This window comes from Dasypus novemcinctus, chromosome 8, assembly GCF_030445035.2.
Source record: "Dasypus novemcinctus isolate mDasNov1 chromosome 8, mDasNov1.1.hap2, whole genome shotgun sequence".
Lineage (NCBI taxonomy): Eukaryota > Metazoa > Chordata > Mammalia > Cingulata > Dasypodidae > Dasypus > Dasypus novemcinctus.
In genome coordinates, this window is record NC_080680.1 from 86,106,503 (window position 1) to 86,125,410 (window position 18,908).

The 18,908-nt window shown below is 52.9% G+C and overlaps 1 protein-coding gene across 2 annotated transcripts in view; it reads right to left on the reverse strand.

The window, feature by feature from the left end:
- Positions 1–18,908, reverse strand: part of LAMC3 (laminin subunit gamma 3) — a 71,143-nt gene that overhangs the window by 23,251 nt on the left and 28,984 nt on the right. For both annotated transcript variants that reach the window (XM_058302212.2, XM_004463062.5), the window contains exons 7-13: positions 18,023–18,121; positions 15,167–15,303; positions 12,206–12,316; positions 9,009–9,201; positions 8,712–8,830; positions 5,156–5,374; positions 2,192–2,380 (exon numbers count right to left, since the gene is read on the reverse strand). In XM_058302212.2, the coding sequence (XP_058158195.1) occupies positions 2,192–2,380; positions 5,156–5,374; positions 8,712–8,830; positions 9,009–9,201; positions 12,206–12,316; positions 15,167–15,303; positions 18,023–18,121 (1,067 nt within the window). The remainder of the gene's footprint in view (positions 1–2,191; positions 2,381–5,155; positions 5,375–8,711; positions 8,831–9,008; positions 9,202–12,205; positions 12,317–15,166; positions 15,304–18,022; positions 18,122–18,908) is intronic.

Consider the following 18,908-nt stretch of genomic DNA (forward strand, 5'->3'; position numbering starts at 1 on the left):
ATCTTCATTGGTGTCTTAATTGTCATCACATTCTTCATCTCCATCATCTTGTCACCATCTTCAATTTCACCATCACTATCTGCATCATCCTTGAGTGTCAACATGTTGACCTGATTATCGTCATTTTGATTATGTTTATCATCTTAACTTTCATCATCTCTATCATCATCATCCTTACGTCTGTTATCAGCATCACGTTCTTCATCGGCACCATTTTCATTGTCACCGTCACCCTCCTCACCATCCCTGCCCGCATCTCCCTCATCCCACCCTCTTAGCTGTGGCTGCTTTCTCACTCGCAGCTCCTGTTCCTTTTCTCTGTCTCAAGGTTTCTCATCTTCCTATGCTATTCATTTCTGACTCCTGCCTTGCTTTCTGGGTTTGTACAGGGTTTGCTGCCTCATCTTCTAGCCCCAGAAGAAACGGTGTGTGAGGAAACATTCGGAGGGTCCTGGCCGGGGAGGTCCGCTCTGGACACAGGTGAGGCATAGGACACACCTGCACCATACACCTCATGCACTGGGAGCCCACCCTTGGTAGACACACCCATCTCGCTGTGTATATCTGCAGGAAGCACATGTCTGGGGGGATCCTGGGGTGCATGGAGGTGGGAGGGTAGGCTGCTTAAGTTGTCTTCTTGTTCACATGCATTTTCACATTTCTCTTTATACTTTTACAGAGATTTTCCAATGGTTACAATGACTATGTACTAATATTTTAAAAACCATAGCTAAAACATTATGAAAAAAAATTGTGGGCTCCCATGTCCTCCCTTGTAATCAGTCCAGTTGTAATCAAGTTCACGATACCAAGGGTAACCTTAGAAAGGGAGAGGGGAGTATTAAGAAGAGAGAAGCAAAGGAAGGAAAAGAAAAATCTGAATAGAGTTCCCGGTAGAGGATTGTGCTTGACTTTGGGGTTCTCGAGTCAAAATGAAGTAGATAGGGCAGGGGGAGATGATGCTGGTGGTGAAGAAGGTGACCCCCGCAGTTAACCGGCATTTGCTTGAACCAGGGGACACCTTGCAGGCAGGAGGCAGCCCTGGAGGTCCCTGGGAAGAAATCCTGGAGAGTCAGGGGTCGTCCTGACTCAGGTTGTCCAGGAGAGCTTGTGCACTGGACCCCTACCAGACCCAAAGCGCACTGGTGAGGATGGAGAAGGTTCCGGATGGAAAGCCCACCCCAGGCAACCCCCCAGGGACAGCTACCTGTGTGCACGGCAATGCCGTGCTCCTTACAGCCTCCCCTGCAGCGCCTGGGCCGAGCAGAACTTCCCTGAGACTCCTGAGAGGGGTCGAGCAGCACCCCTCTCATTGCCTGGGCTTCTCTCGGCTTGTAGGCCAGGGCAAGCCACAGTCGGGGAGCCAGCAACTGTGGCGATGGCTCTGGAAAGTGGAGGTGCAGCGAGGTGGGGTGCAGGGACCTGGCGTGGGGCCCTGCTCCCTCAGTTCTTGGGCTGGCTGCTCTGGGGCCCGTTGCCCAGGTGAGCTGGCTGCTGGGGAGCTGCTGTCAGAGCAGTCCCCAGCAAAGTGGGGCACAGACAGGACCCTTTCAATGTGCTCGATGCAGCCACAGACACAAAATGTGAAATCAGAGGTCTAGGATATCCCTGGGGCCTGGCGGAGGAATGAAGAATAGGGAGAGGCTTGGAGAGATGGTGGGAATTTCTGCTTCACACACGACCTGGTGGCATTTTTAAAAAGCTGAATGTCTAATCAGAGAGGTTTTCTACCTAAACTGTATATCAAAATCATGCGGAGTACTTGCTAGGAATACAGATTCCTGGGCTCCATCTCAAGCTACTAAGTCAGGCTCTATGGGCCTGGGGCATGACATGGGGTATTTTTAAAAGGCTCAACTAATGAGTTGGTTCTAGCATGTGGCCAGCAAGAGAAGCACGGGTCATGGTTTGATTTTCAGGCCCCATCAGTGTCCCTGGGACAAAAGCTCACAGTTGGATGTGCTCCACTGTCCAAGCTCTCTGCCTGGAACCCACAGCAGCCTAGGGGCCCTGGCTTACGGGCCTGGGGGACTCAAGTTGCCACAGGGGTCAGGCCCACCACCCCTAAGTGAGGCCCTCTCCCACCTGCCACATCCTGAACACAGAACCCCACGCCCTGAGCCCAGGGCAGAGTCTGGGCAACAGGGCTTGGTCATCCCCTGGGGCGGGCTCCAGAACACAAGCTACTCACCTCTCTGACCCGGCGGGCAGTGGGTGCACACCACCTCCTGACTCCCTGGGATAGCTGTGCAGGCCGACTGTCCAGGGCACGGACAGGGCTGGCAGTCATCGGCGTGGCCGGTAAAGGGGTTGCCATAGAAACCTGGCGAGCAGCGTTCACAGGCTGGGCCCTCGGTGTGATGGCTGCATGAGCAGATTCCTGCAGAGCCAGGCAAACACCAGGTTACCAACCACCTGCGCTCAGGACACCCCAGGAATGGGGGCCGAGTGCGAAAGTCCCACTCCTGCAGTGTCCTGGGACTCAAGCACGTCCCCAGCAGAACTGGGATGGGAACCCTTCCAAGCACGACCTGGGGAGGAAGAGGCCAGCCCTGGAGCCGGACCAGCCTGAGGTCACACCCACCACATACTGACCATGTGAACCTCGGCAAATAGTCTAACTTCCTCCAGGCCCCAGGGTTCTTATCTGCAAAATGGGAATATGAATTGCACTGGTAGCAAAGAGTTTTCATCAGGATCCAACAAGACCACTCATTTAAAGTGCGTTGCATAGTCCCTGGGACACATTACTATTATTACTATTGCTATATTAGAATTTTTTATTCCAAAACCTGTAACTGAACCAATGGAAAACACAGCTAGCCTTTGCTCTCATGCTGGTTTTTTTTTTTTTTTTTTCTTTTCCCCTCCTTCCATGTCCTGTTAACTTCAAGAGACCAAAAGGGGAAGAGATTGGCCCTAAGGAAGATATAGTCCCAGGATTCTGGCCCTGCCATGGTCTTGCAAAGAGGCTCCCCCTTTATGGGATCTCTGGAGGCTGCCAAGACCCACGGATGGAACCTCCCTCCCTGCCCACTGGTTTCTAAAGGTGGGGGATTCTGCAAACCCCCTTCTCTGGCCTGACAGCACCTGGAGTCTGCTCAGAGGCTGGGGTGCTTGGGAAGGGACTGCCAGGGACAGGGTGAGAGGCATGGCTGGGAAGGGGTTAACCAAGACCACCACTTCCAGGAGGCCCCCGAGGACCCAGAGGGGCTGAGGGGAACAGGGTGGGGGTAGAGAACCTGGGGGGTGGGGGACAAGCAAGGCAAGGGTGGCAGCCGAGAGGAACCGTCACGACTGCCCTGCTTTCCATGAGGCGCTGCCTTGGCCCTCACTCATAAGCTTACTATGCCCTTGTTCCTACCAGCAGTGGCAGCACTGGCTGCTTTGCCCATTTTATAGATGAGGACTTGCCCAAACTGAGCCAAAAGTCGTGGCAGGGACAGGGGCTCTGTGGGAATGACACAGTGGTCCCATCTCATGAGACAACTCTGCATCTTCAGTAGGGGCTGCCTGGAGCACTGCATGGGGAGGAGGGATGGTGAGTCTCCATCCAGGCTCGATTAGTGATGTCTGCCATGGGCATGAGAAGGCAAGAGGTTTCACGTGTGGTATGTAAGTGCCCTCTCTGGCTGGGTCTGCTGACTCCCGGCTTACTGTCCTTTCTGCTGTTGTCAACTCCCGTTCTGACTCCTAGATAAGCTAAGCAGGAGTTTCTCTTCTCCTGGTGGGAGAGGCATTGGCAAAGCAGAAAAAAAGGCCTGTGTGTCAGCTCCCGTCCAGCCCCTGTTGGCTGTGGAACCCTGGGTGGGGTCTTTCTCTGGGCTTCCTCAGTTACAAACAGGGATGACAGTCACCACTGGTAGTGGACAGCTGGCTCGGAGCCCACCGACTTGAGAGAGGAGCAGCTCTGCCACCTACTGGCTGGGGGGTGGGGCGGATCTCAGAGCCTAATGCCCCTCATGTAAAATGGGGCAGTTATGGTCCCGGTACCCAAGGGTTCCTTTCAGGACTCAAGGAGGACCGGGGAACACTGTTTTATTAGTATGGTTTTCAGGGACTCTCACACGGGCACCAGGCCCGCTGCGTGCGTCGGCCAGTGTGGCCCTCCCCACAGCCCTGTGAAGCATGTGTTTCATTATCTGCCCTTTCCAGGGGAAGACCCAAGGCCCACCCAGTTAGCAATGGCTGTTTTCAGAGCCTGGGCCCCTGACTTCGACGTGGCCTCATCTCGACAACCTAGGCAGGGTATATACTATTTTTCTTTTATCTTGATTATCTTTAATTTTCCCCAAATAGATTTTCTTGATACATATTAATAAATTATACAATTCATCCAAAGAGAGTACAGGTAATGGTGTTTGGTATAATCACATAGTTGTGCATTCCATATACTATTACTCTGCCCTTTTGCACAAGAGGAAGCAGGCTCAGGGAGGAAAGTGCCTTTCCCGAGGCTACAAGCCACTAAGCAGAGGGGTGGTCGGTCTCTGGCTCACTGGACTCCTTGGTGCTGTTGGCACCTGCGTGAACCCAAGAGCTTTTGTGCCGCCCATCGCCCATCATGCCAATGCCTTTGCCCTTTTTTTAATAACATCTCTGCATGGCAGGATCCCCCAAGGTTTTTTTCTGGTCCTTTCTGGAGGGGCGAGTGCAGGGAGGGGGTGGGCAGATGGACAGACAGCCTGCAGAGTGGCCAGCTAAGGCTCTAAGCTGATGCCACTGGACAGCATCTATAAAACGGAGAGAACAGTAGGGGGCAGGGCCAGAGTGGAGACTCAGTGGGAAGCTGCGTATCAAGCGCTGCGGACGGGGCCTGGCACCCAGCAAGAACCCATCAGGTTTGGCTTTCATACTCTTAGCTGGGTCAACTTTGGCAAGTTTCTTGACCTTTGAGAGCTTCAAAATTATACCAATAGCTATGTCACACCATATGGTTGCACGAGGATTTGAGTTTCTGCATACAAAGTCCTTGGCACAGCGCCTCGTACATAAATAAGTTCTAGCTACTTTTATTAAAATACAAGATGCCTCCCCACAGCTCTGCAAACACCTCGCGGCCGTGCCAGGCTGACCCTGTGCAGGGCGGCACTCATCTTGCTGTTCTGGTTTAGCCCAGGTGGTCCTAGGGGAGGGGAGTGCCAGGGAGGCTCACCTGTGTTGGGGTCGCAGGTGCCATGCTGGTTGCAGGTGCAAGGGATACAGCTGGCATAGGGACCTCCCAGCGGTGTCTCCTTCTTGTACCCTGGAGCGCAGGATTCACAGAACTGGCCCGTGTACCCCTTGGGACAGGAGCAAGTCTCCACCCAGGAGGCTGGTGGGGAAAGCCCCTGCTGGGCGGACACCAGCCGGACCTCTGTCAGGAACACTTGGCCTGCAGAGAGAGAAGGGGGGGGAGAGTTACATGCACATGGTCCCCCCAATCCCTCCTGTTCACATATGTAATGGGCAAAGGGGTACTGGCCCACATATGTGAAGGCAGCCAATGAGCCAATTACAATGAAAGAGGAAAAAACCAGACAAATAAAGGGCAAATGAGACAAACTGGCAATTTTCAGAACAAGAAACAAAGAAACAGACATGGCTGAGAATCTTATGGAAAGATGTTCTCTCTCAGCAGTGATTGGTGATTTGTAAATTAAAACAAACATGAAATCATACACAGTGCTCACACTGATAAAAATTTCCAAGACCAGTTACAGTGGAGGATGAGGATTTGGATGTAGGAATATAAACTGGGAGATTCTGTTTCCAGTTATACAGGAATAGCAACATCAGACCACCATTCCCACAGATAACAACTAGGCACTCTAGACAAAATATAAAAACAACTGTCTGTAAACCCTGGAGAGTAACCAGAAGCAGGCAGATAGCAGAGGAGTTCTGACACAGAAGACAGGAACAGCACTGGGTAAGCTTCCCATTTAATGACTTTTAGCCTGAGAGAAGGCTCCATCTGCACCACACCAGGTAGGTAAATCCTGGATAGAAACCCACAGTCTTATTAGCTTCAAAAACTGGAGAACAGGGAAGTGGATGTGGCTCAAGCAATTGAGCTCCCATATACCATATATGAGGTCCAGGATTTGATGCCTGGGGACTCCAGGTGAAGGCAAGCTGGCCCACGTGGCAAGCTTGCCCGTGTGGAGTGCTGCCCCGCCCAGAACTGCTGGCCCGTGCATGAGTGCTGCCCCATGCAGAGAGCTGGCACAGCAAGATGATGCAACAAAAAGAGACACAGAGGAGAGATAAGAAGAGACACAGCAGACCAGGGAGCTGAGGTGGCACAAGAGAATGATCGCCTCTCTCCCACCCTGGAAGGTCCTAGGATTGGTTCCCAGAGCTGTCTAATGAGAATACAAACAGACACAGAACAACGCACAGTGAATGGACACAGAGAGCAGACAATGGAGGGAGGGGGGAGAAATAAATAAGAAATATTTAAAATAATAATTTAAAAAACCCAACTGGAAACAGTGATTGGGTGGCCACAGAGGCTAGAAAGTTAGGGGGATATTGCAGAGGAGAGACCAAGAGAGGCAAAGCCCCAGATCCTGTGCGTATAAACTCTGCCCAAATCTTCTGCTCACTTCTGAACCACACACATGCCAGGAATACTCCAAGCAGCCCAGCTAAGGCTGAAAGAATCAAACAGAAATTTTTGCCACTGCCCACTGCAGTGGAGACAGAGTTCACTACTTAGTTTAGCCAGAGCTTTTACAATGTTTCATTCACAAGATACGATGTTTCATTCACAGGATATGATCCAAAACTATGTGACATTCAAAGAAATGATAAGGATGGTGGGGCGAAAGCAATTAAACCTCAGCTGCAGAGAAGGAGCCCACAGGGTCATGATAAAAAAGGAAGGAGGAATTGGGGTCAGAGGGGGCTCCAGTTATAACCCCAGCCCATGGACTCAAAAAGGACCCAGGAAAACTAGAGCATCTAAGCTAGTAGTTCTCAAAAGGAGCAAAATCACCCACCAGGAAGAAAATCTTGGGTATTTTGGTCGTCACAAAGATTGGGAGGCAGGGACCAGAGATGCTAAACCCCCTCATCTGTGCAGAAAACACCCCCATGTGACTTTCAAAAGTCCTGCCAATGTTGGAGTGGAAGGAAAAACCCTTTTGTAAATATCTGAGCCTAGAACCTGACTCTGCGTTACACACAAACACAAGGTATGCTTGAATGTTTCAAGAGTCCATAGAAACGCCCAGGAACGCAAGTACCATATTCCTCGAGGGAACGCTGTACTTTGCTCGATCAGAAATTTCCCCAACAGTCATTCGCCACTTGGAAAATCACATCGCTGAGGTGGGGCGTGCAGGTTTCAGTCATCGTCATCACGCCCTGTCTCATCTGCTTTTGTAGTGATCCTGCCAATACTCCCAGTTAGTTGTGATTTCAAAAATGATAAAAATGAAGAATAAAGGTCAACCACATTCAACTGAAGGCAGGAAATGTGGCTTCACTCACGAAAGTATGACTACTCGGCCCAGGGTTTCCCTCATCACAAAGCAACGAAACTGTCGAGACTAAGTAAAGCTTTTAAGAGCGCCCTGCCAATCCGGGCAGAGCTCCCCACGCCACCCCTTCCTCCCGCCCCCTTGCCTGTCGGTGGCCGGGCCTGGCCAGCCAGCTGGAGTGCGGGTTATTTCCCGAGTGACCGCACCCTACTACAAGGCTGCCCGGTTCCTACTGACGCTAGTCCTGGTTTTCATTCTGGCAGTACCCGCCCACGCGTCCACACCCGCACAGACCTGCTACAAGCCCACGTAAGGAGCTCAGGCTTCTGAACTCCTGAATCCGAACTCATTCATTAGAGTGGGGGGAGCTCGGACCACTTTATATGTCTTCTACTGTGGTCATGCCTGAGAACTGGTTCCTGCAATTCACTTTTTTTTAAAAAAAATTACTTTTATTTATTGTGTATTAAAATTAGGATCCTATACTGATTTTTAAAATTGTGTGTAGGCAGGCTATACTACCTATGAATTTCATTTCCAGATAATAAAAAGGGCATTAGAAATAAAACATCTGTTCTAAAAAGGGGCACCAGGTCTGGCAAGGCTGAGAATCCCCGGGCCAGGCTCATCCAGGTACGAGGCAGGAAGGAGGAAGAAGCACATTATGGAAGGAGAGAGGAACCAGGAACAGGGCAGAGAATGATGATGTCAATACAGGAGTCAAGACTCAGACTCACCACGTGACCGAGGTAAGAGGTGGAGACAAATAACCTTCAAGGATGCTTGATGACTTAGCCCTCTCTTTAGGAGGCTTAGAAAACAGGACGAGCTGAGTGGCTTAGGTGTGATACCGCCGGGCCTCCAGCAGGGGACCCGATCCTCCGGGGCACTCTGGCTCCCCTCCCCCGGGCACCCCCTTGCAGCCAGCACCGACAGAGGGGCCCGTCAAGGAGCCATCCTGGCCGTGGAGATTCTGCGATGGTGCAGTGCCTGTACCTGATGGTTCTTGGCTGCTTGGCTGGCCAGTCCTGCCCCTCAGAGCCCTCCATCCTCAGGACCCCCACCTGCCCTCGGCAGCCCCCCCACCCCCCCCTTACTAGTTAGAGGCCTCAGGCGCCTCCTTGAGAAGACGGGGACGAGAGCCACCCTCCCGTGAGGCGTCCGCCAGAGCGCTACGAAGGAGCCCCGCCGCGCCAGGCCCGACGAGGTGCCACCCTGGGCGACGTGGCCGTCATCACTAACCAGAAGGGCTGGGGCTCCGGCCGCTGGCCCGGACGCGCAGGGCAGTGACGTTGGCAAGGAGCCGCTGGAAGTGGAAGGCGGGCAGCGGAGGGGCCGCGTCCTCGGTGGTCTCCTGCAGCCTGGCAGGGAGACGGGGTCCCACAAGAACCTGAGTGCATGGGCAGGTGGTACCAAGACCCGGGGTGGGGGGGCTGGGGAATGAGCGATGCCCCCCACCCCAGACACGAGGGGAATCTGCAGTCCTCAGGAGCACCCTGACCGTCCCCACGCCCTCTCAGGACAGGGGACGACACTCACAGGAACCTGAGGAGCACCTCCCCCAGCGGCGCGGCGTGCTGGGCGCTGGACAGGCTGCAGCGCGGCAGAGACGAGGCCAAGCCTGCCCCCTCCAGCCTCAGCTGCACGGGGGGCGGGGACCCCCCGGGGGGCACCCGGAAGGCCAGTGTGAGGGGCTGCCCGTAGCTGAACCGCTGGTCTCCCAGGAACTTCCCTGCAGACAAGAGAGGAGGTCTTTAACACTCTTAAATTTAATTAGCCTGAGTGTCTCTATTCAATTTATTGGCAATTAAGCTTCCAAGCAAACAAAAAACAAAGGCTCCCCGGGGACGCCGGGTGGTTGCCCAGCCCACATCCCTCCCACCCCGCTGCCAGGGGCGTGGGACCTGTGCAGTCAGTCACACAGGACCCCTGCTCCCTTTCATGCTCTGATGTCATCGTCTCTTTTTTTTTCTTCATTTTATTGATGTCGCATCTTGACATTCGTAATTCTTCCATCTTTGAACCTGTGTTTTGTGCATGAAGTCCCGTGGTGCAGGGGAGTAGGCTCACGAGCAGAGAATGCACACGCAGGATCCAGGCCCGCTCTTCCTGTGCGTCCTCACTGCCCCATTCCCGTACAGTGCCCGCGAAGCCCTGGGAGCTCAGAATTCCGGGGGTCCCACGGGGCGTGAGAGTTAAGACCCCAGGGGAGTGCAAGGTGAGCAGGGACATCAGTGACTGAATAGGTGGGTGCGGCAGCCCGAGAGGCCACGCTTGCTATTTGAATGCTAACTTGAACAAAGAAGGGAGGCCGCAGCCCGCTCAGAAGCAGGGGTACCCGAGGAACCCCAGCATACCCCTGCTTCCTCCTGCCAGCTCCCTGTGCTGCCAACCACCCAGGCTGACCTGATGCATAGACGCAAGCAAGAGGGCAACCAGAGTTCCTTGCCTTTCAGGCCTTCCTTACAAGTAAGGCAAAGGGAGAGGGTGTTGGTAAAAGAACGTGTCACGAAGCGAAATAGAACAGCTGAGCAAGTTTTGTGTCGTGTTTCCACCCTTCTGGTTAGAACAAAATACATAACCATGTATGAGCTACAAGAAACAAACTTATTCTGGTGACTTCACAGGTGGATGAAATGTTCTTAAATTTGTGTCAGCGTTGCACAATATAAAGATGAACAGTAAAATTCACGTTAATAATTTTAATTTTTCTTTACCAAGAATGGCATCGAATAGCAAACAAAAACACGACAGATCAAGAGTGAGACTGCAAAAGGAAAATGCCATTATATTTTAGTGCCTTCAACAGCATCCCACCCACCCCCAACTTTTTGAGCAAGGGGCTCCACATTTTAATTCTGCACTGGGCCTCACAAATTGTGTAGCTCTGCCAGGGCTGGGCCGTTCCTGAGCGCCCTCATGGTTTCCCACATCTCTGCTCAGGAGTGTTGAGGCTGAAGGAACTGCTCGCTGCTCAGGGAGCCCTGGAAGCTGGTGGACAAACACCCAGCATCCCCCTTCCGCAGGGAGAAGGTTCTGAGGTGGATTCTCTGCAGCCTGAGACCCCAGGAGGACCGGGCCCCAATTGCCCTTGGCAGGAACTGGCTAATCCATAACCCTCACCAGCTCTGCCCCGTTCCCTGCCCAACTCCCCCACTCCCTCGCCATGTTCCCAGGGTCAGCTGGTGAAGAGAATGCTTGTCCTCACACCTTTGTGTTAGGGTTTGCTTTGGGGGGAACTCAAAGTAAGACATCCATACACCAACTTCACCCCCTGAACCAATTACCAGCAATAGTCTATACTCATCTTTCCACTTTCTATACCTGTTCCAAGCCCATGATTGCTTTTCAGGAATTGTATTATACTCTATGTACTGATCTGTAGTGGGACATCCCATGGGACAGAACCCCCAGCCTTTGCAACAGCTGCAGACTATTCTTCTAATGGATGAGCTATTGCTTATTTAACCAGGCCCCTCCAGGTTTTCCCTGTCACGAGCTCGTCTGCACTCAGCACCTCGGTAGACCTGTCTCACACCCGTGTGGGGAGTCCGTAGGACAGAACATTGAGGCAGAATGGCTGGGCCAAAGGATATGTGCCTTTTTAACTCTGAGAGCTGTCACCAACCAGCCCACAAGCAGAGGGAGCACAGGCTGACTTTCCTGCCTGCCCGCCCCGCGGGCTCACTGGGAGAGCCAGGGAGAGAGCACCGTGAGGGCAGGGTGTCCGTCAGTCTCGCCCAGCGCCGTGTGCCCAGCTCCCAGCACAGAGTCCGATGAGCCTGAATGAAGAGCTCATTCTTCTTAAATGTGTCGACAGAACAGCAAGGGAGTAGGCGGCACACCTGCTCCAGGGCCTCTGAGCTCGGGGACCTGCTCCCGGGAGGGCCTGGGTCATTTCTCAGCAACCCCTCATCCCTCCAGGTTCTTCCCTTCCTGGGCGCCTGCCCCAGCGCAGAGCACGCAGGGCGCTGCATGCCCACAGACCTCAGACGTCTCTGGAATCCACTCTCCAGGCCCCTCTTGGAGCAGGAGAAGAAGGACAGGTCTGAGTAGGGGGCGTCAGTGGGGCCCGAATCCGGCCACAGTGAGCTAAGAACGGGCTCTGGGCTCCTGGGCCTGGGTCTGGCATAATTTCCAGGAGACCAAGGTTCACCGAATCAGAGGGTGGCATTCAGAATAATCGGAGAACCTCCTTCTGCAGGCATCCCCGCCCTGCGCAGGCGGTGCTGGGGCCTGGTGGGGTGAGGGCCTGGTGGGAAACGCAGGGGACTGTCGGTGCAGCAGTGGCTGCGGGCTCAGCAGCCCTCAAGGAGCCCTGGGTGGAAAGGCTGTGACCAGGGAGGGTTGCTAATCATTAAAATAGAGAGATTATTCTGGATTATCCAAGTGGGCCCAATCTAAGCAGCTGAGACCTTGAAAGAAGGGAAGAGGGAAGCAGAAGAGTCGGCGTCAGAGGGATGTGACATGAGAAACACCCAACTGGCCACCGCTGACTTTGAAGACAGAAGGAGGCAATGAGCCCAGCTGCTAGGAGCTGGAAAAGGCAAGGAGATGGCCCCTCCAGCAGGAACGCGGCCCTGTCAACACCTTGATTTTAGCTCCGTGAAACCTGTGTCTTCTGACTCTAGACCTGTAGGAGAAGACCTTTGTGTGGTTTTAAGCCATCAGGCGTCATCTGTTACAGCAGCAGACTATCCCAGGGCAGGTGTGCCCTGCCCGGGGCCGGCGGGTACCTGGTGCCGTAAACTCCTCCTCATCTTCTGGGCTCAAGAGGATCCCACTCGGAGTCCACCGTGCTGGGTGCTCTGGGCCCCCCAGGCTTCTGGCTCGCCAGCCCCCAGCTCCTAGGTAGCAAACATGGGTGCACACACACATGCTCATCAGTGTAAGGCGCTGGAGGGTGGCTGGACAGGGCCCCTCCCACTTCACACCCTCTCATAGGTCCCAAGGACAGCACCCAGGGAGTCTTCTCTCAGATGAGGCTGAGCACAGCTGGCTGTGGGGACAAGGAACAGCTGGTGGTAGCAAAGGCTTTTGCCCTCTTCCAGGCAGCTCGGATTCCCCTTCTCAGAGCTGGGGTGGGGGTCTTAGGGTGGGAGGGAGCCCCAGGACTTTAGAAAGCTCTGAGGCTGGCTCTGTTTGGGGCGAGGCCAGGCCTCTAGTCCTGCTGTGACCCTTCAGTGGGCTTCTGAACACAACGTGGGGGACCTGGCCGAAGACCCCGACATGGGGTGTCAGGACATCATGGTCAGCTCTAGCAATACTGGACTAGACCTTGCCTTCCGAGACCATGCTCGCCCGCGACCTCACCCGCCATTCGAGGTGCATGTGTCATTCACCCCACTGTCCTTAGGGAGGCCACCTGGTTAGGAAATGACCTTTTGTCCACTGCCACGGCTCAGCTCACCTCCCTCTGGCCACAGCGGTACACCCAGCATAGTTGGGCAGAGCAAATGACCTCAAGGGGACACAGTCTAGGAGCAGCAGGGGAACGAGGTGGCAGCCAAGCACCTGGGGCACTAAGAAGTGAGGAGGGAAGGTTGAAGAAAGGGGAGAACGATCAGAAGGGGAGGCCTGGGGCTCCTGGGTGCTAGATGAGGCTCGGCCACTCGCTGGTTGTGTGGTCTTGAGCAAGTTATTTAGCCTCTCTCACATAGCCCAGGGTCAGCAGTTCTCCAAATGTGGTCCAAGCACCCTGGGGGATCCCGGAGACCCCTACAGGGGGCCAAAGAGATCAAAAACACTTTCTTATTATACTAAGATGTTATTTTCATTTTTCATTTTGTCTCATGAGTATACAGTGGCATTTTACAAATGCTACAAGGTATGCGATATCAACAGAGAATCAGCTGACTTCTATTAAGCCAGGTCTTAACGAAATCATAAAAAATATAAAACAATGCAACTCTTCTCAGAATATTTTTGTTTTGAAAAAGGTATTTTCATAGAAGTATGTTATTTATGTTATAAGTAGATTTACTACAGCTATTTTAAATGAAATAATAAAACATATTTTAAAATTACTGTTTTAATTTCAAATACAGCAAATGTCCATGAAAATAACCCACAGAAATAAACCGTTAGGGTCCTCAATACTTTTCAAGAGTATAAAAGGATCCTGTGACCAAAAAGTTGGAGAACTGCTGGCTGAGAGTGATCTTAAGATAAAAATGAGGGAAGCGGACTTGGCCCAGTGGTTAGGGTGTCCGTCTACCACATGCGAGGTCCGTGGTTCAAACCCCAGGCCTCCTTGACCTGTGTGCAGCTGGCCCATGTGCAGTGCTGATGCGCGCAAGGAGTGCCCTGCCACGCAGGGGTGTCCCCCGTGTAGGGGAGCCCCACGCGCAAGGAGTGCTCCTGTAAGGAGAGCCGCTCAGCACGAAAGAAAAGTGCGACCTGCCCAGGAATGGTGCTGCACACACAGAGAGCTGACACAACAAGATGAAGCAACAAAAAGAGACACAGATTCCTGGTGACACTGATAAGGATAGAAGCAGTCACAGAAGAACACACAGCAAATGGACGCAGAAAGCAGACAACTGGTGGGGGAGGGGGAGAGATAAATAAAAAATAAATCTTAAAAAAAAAAGATAACAATGAGATGATGTGAGTGAAGCACTAAATTCAGGGCCTGGCTCAAACTGAGAAGAGATAATAATATTCCTATGATCTATAAAATGAGCCGTGTCCGACGCTAACATCCCAGGCTGACGAGAACGCCCGGCCAGAATTCCAAGGCCCTCTCAACCTGCTTTCTGCGTGATGTCCAGCAGAGGGCGCACCGGCCCAGCATCCAGGGCGTCCCAGAGCCCGCAGTGAGTTTCTATCCAGAGCCCCGCGTTCCATTCCACCCCAGGGAAGAGGCCAGGAAGCGGTTCCACTGGGGACAGCCGGGGCACTTCACCTCCAGGGTCCCTCGTGAAGTCTATGGCAGACTGGGATTTAACACAGAGCTCAGAGCTCAGCCACTTTCCTGCACCACGGTCTCACTACCAAGTCTCCAAAGCAGTGGCTGAGCCACTCGAGTCTGGGACCCAGGATGCCACAACATGCCTGGACCTTAGGGTGAAAGAGGTTAAAAGCAAAACCCAGGAGCTGACGGACCCAGGAGTCAACGACTGAGTTATGTGACCTTGAGCAAGTGACCTACCCTTCCTGGGCCTCAGTTGCCTCACCTATAAAATGGCAGTTACAATACCTACCTATCAGGTGTCTCCAAGAGGAGGCGCCGTACATGTGAAGAGCACAGTACAAGGCCTGGCATACGGCAGGTGCACAATAAATGGGGGCCAGGGAACTGAATCTGAATCTCTAGTATTTGGCTATGCCTGCAGAGACTAATCTTGACAGAGGGATTGGAAATTTCCTTGCAGGATCCAAAGAATGCTTCCTATCTAGTCCCCTGACCCTGCCCACAAGTACAAACTCTGCCGGGGGCTGAGGAAAAAGGCAGGGACCAAGGAGAGGCTGAGGGGTCGCAGGTGCTGGGGTGGGCTCAAGGGCAGAGGAGCCACCCTCACCTCCAACCCCACGTGGCTCCGAGGTGGGTGTGGGAGACGGCTAGTCCTCGGGCATGGCCTGAAGTCGCCCCCTCTTTTCCACAGCTGCCCCTACCACCAACGCTGTTCCCTTCCATCCCTCTGGCGCAGGGTGGACCGCCCCACCTCTGAGGTGGCTGGAGGGGTGCCTCTTACCCTGGCGGAAGTCGGAGAGGATGTGGTGCTCCTGGAAGTGGGGGGCGGCTGCACACACCTTGGAGTGGCCGTAGCAGAAGCAGCTGCTGCAGCCAGCCGGGTTGTGGGGCTGCAGGTTAAACGTCCCCGGGCGGCATCTGAAAGCGGGGCAGGACGTGGATGCTGGGGCCAAATGAACTGGCTGGTGTGGGGATGGGGTCAGCCTGGCAGGTTCAGGGGATCTCAGCTGACCTAATGCGAGTCCAGAATAACTGGGGGCTCTTTATATACATATATATATAATTTATACAATTTATATATATAATTTTAGATTTCCAGAAGAATTGCAAATACTGAGTCCCCATATACTCTTCACCCAGCTCCCCCGATGTTAACAGCAGAGGTTATTACCATTATACCTTTCTCAAAACTAAGAGATAAACATTGGTATACCCTTCACTAAATTCCAGACTTTATTTGGACTTCTCCTCTTTTTTCCTGCTCCACCCTCTGTCTGTCTCAGGATGCAATCCGGGATGCGGTGTTGCCTTGAGTCCTCATGTCTCCTTTGTTTCCTCCAAGCTGGGACAGTTTCGGTCCTTGTCTTTTGTGACCTTGACACTTGAAGAGTACTGGTCAGGGATTTCGTGGGATGTGCTTGGGCTTGGTGGATGGTTTTGGGCTTGGTGGATGGTTTTGGGCTTGGTGGATATCTTGGGGCTTGGTGGATGGTTTTGGGCTTGGTGGATGGTTTTGGGCTTGGTGGATATCTTGGGGCTTGGTGGATGGTTTTGGGCTTAGTGGATGGTTTTGGGCTTGGTGGATGTTTTTGGGCTTGGTGGATATCTTGGGGCTTGGTGGATGGCTTTGGGCTGGTGGATGTTTTTGGGCTTGGTGGATGGTTTTGGGCTTGGTGGATATCTTGGGGCTTGGTGGATGGTTTTGGGCTTGGTGGATATCTTGGGGCTTGGTGGATGGTTTTGGGCTTGGTGGATGGTTTTCATGATTAGATGGGGGCTAGGGGTTTGGGAGAGAACCCAAGGAGGGGAAGTGCCCTCCTCCTCACGTTTTGCCAGGGGTACGTGACATCCACACGATGGCTACCTTGGCCACTGGGTTAAGGTGGCGTCTGCCAAGTTTCTCCACTGCTAAACTTCTAAACTCTAGCCTTAGAAGCAAGTCATTAACTCCAAATTCCCCTCGAGGGAGGGGAACCAAGTTCCATCTTTGGAGGAGGGGGTATCAAAGAATTTTTGGACATATGTTGAAACCACCACACTAATTAATAAGTATTTTGAGGGGGCTATTGAGGCCACGGAAATATCCTGCTTCTCCTTACAGTTTCGCCCACTACTTTCGGCAGCCATCAGGGGGTCTTGCCTGCACTGATTATTACCACCGCCTTCAGACAGCGGTTTTCAATTTCCCTCATTCCTCCTACACTTATTATTTGGAATTCTTCTGTAAGGATCATTTGTCCCTTTGTCCCCGCTTATTTATTTATTCAATCATCTATTTATATCAGTATGGGCTCACAGATATTTATTTTACTCTCCGGGTTATAATCCAATACTCTCAACATTTATTTGTCGCTCAGCTTGTCCCGGGTTGGGAGCTCTCTCAGGTCAGGGCCCGTGTCCTTTGGCTACGCCCCATCCTGGCTTGGTTTTTTGGTTGGTTTGGGTGGGTTTTGTTTTTAAGCACTTCTTACTTTCTGGCACTACCAGATGCTCCATGGCCTTGGCCGTTTCTCCAAGGAACCCTGGGGAAATGTTTTACCGACTCCTGGGTTCCACCCTGGGACAACTCAGGCTGAGCAGGCCTGTTGGAGGACTCTGGTTCTTAAGAAGCGGTGGACAGCGCTGATGCCCAGCCAGTTCAGGTCAACACATCTCAAGCCCTCGTTTCACAGAAGCGCAAACTCAGGTTCTGAGGGGAGGACCTGTTCCAGGTCACCTTGGGTCTCCGGCTCTCAGGTCTCCACCCTGCCTCCTCACTTGAGGAGCCTCTGGGGGCCTCCCTCCCCAGGTACCCACAGGCCACCACAGACAAGACGAGGCGGCAGCCTGGAGCTAACGAAGGTGAGAGTCAAGGCCAAGGACCGGCCACAGGGCTTTGGCTGAATGGGTTGGACCAACATGGACTAACATGCTCGAGCTCATAGTACAGTGGTGGGTCGGGCCCTTCACACGAGGGGGCCAGCAGTCCTGCTCTAAGTGTGTCAGGCCTTCGGGGCTCAGAGACAAAGCCAGGAAGAGGCGGTGTCCATGCCTGCTGGAGGGAGGAGGCTGGCTCCTGGACACTTGAGGGAGGATTAAGGGCTGTGTAACCTTGGAAAAGCCCCTTTGCCTCCCTGAGCTTCAGATGGCCCATTTATAACATGATAGGGTTGCCAGGGTGGCAAATAGACTCAAATATCAGTTCAATTTGTATGGGCTTCTTGGAATAAGGCACTGAAAAGGATTCTGAGGCTACAGTAGGGTTCAGTGTCAAGACCACTGTGCTCCATTAGTGATGTCTGCCATGGGTGTAAGATGGGAGAGTATGGTATGAGTGCTATGCATTGGCTATCCCTGGATTAGATTAGAATTCTCCTCTCCTTTCCAGCTTTCTTTTTAGGTTCTGAGCTAGAAAAAAAGATGTATTTTCTAGGCTTTTGTACCATTAGTGGTGCCAGGTCAGAGGATAAGCCCTTTGAATAACTTCCTGGTTGACAGATCCATGGAGCTCTGGGAAGGGTGCAGAGCGATGGGGAAGCCTAAATCCATGAGGACCATGGCCCCTGCTTCTCCCCCCACACACCCCTTGTCCTTAGTGTCTCATCAGTGACCCCTGAGGTGGCTTCCAGCAGGCTTAGAAGAGGATCAGCTCACCTACCTGTCACACAGGTTGCCTTCCACATTCTCTTTGCAGGGGCAGTGCCCACTCTGGGGGTCACAGGTACCCAGGCTGCCAGCAGGATTGCAGGTGCAGGGTCTGCCAGACAGAGGACAAGGGGGAAAATGTCCAAGGAGCAACTCAAGAGTTAGAATTGTCCACCCTCTCTGAAGAAATCTGCCTCCCCTTCCTTGTCCCTGAGAGGACCAGGAGGCAGGAATGCCCAAGGGTCTGCCCGCTAGCTGTACAATTCCCATCTTGACAAGGAAGTGACCCATCCACCCACTCACACAGTCGTCCATCTTCCCACCCACCCACTCACCTATCTACGCATCCTTCCTTCCTTCCATCTATCCACTCACTCATCCCCCGTGCTTCCTTTCACCCTCCACTATTCATCCAACCATCTTTCTATCCATCAATCCATCCATCCACTCATTTATATTCCATGCCTCTTTCCATCCATCCACTCACCCACCCATCCGATAAGACATGGGTTCCTTCCCTCATGAAGCCCACAGAGAACAGGCAGGAAAACGGGCAGACACTGTACTGTGACATGTGACATGGTACAGAGGGCTGTGGCATCACCAAGGAGAGGCATCTGGCCCAGCCTAGAGGTAGAAGCTTGGGGCAGGTGGAGGTGAAGACTTCCTGGGGGAAGTCCCTTGGCTGGGAAATGAAGAAGGAGGAGTTTGCTAGAGCTGGGGAGAAGCTTATATGGGAAGGGGTAGGAAGCTCTGAATTGGGAGGAGTGGTATGTGCAAAGGCCCAGAGGCAGAGAGCCCTAGTGGACAAAACTGTCCAATGGTCAGTCTTGTATCCCAAACCACCAAGTATTTTGTGAAAGATCTGAGACTTCTCACACCCATGCCTTTCAAATACG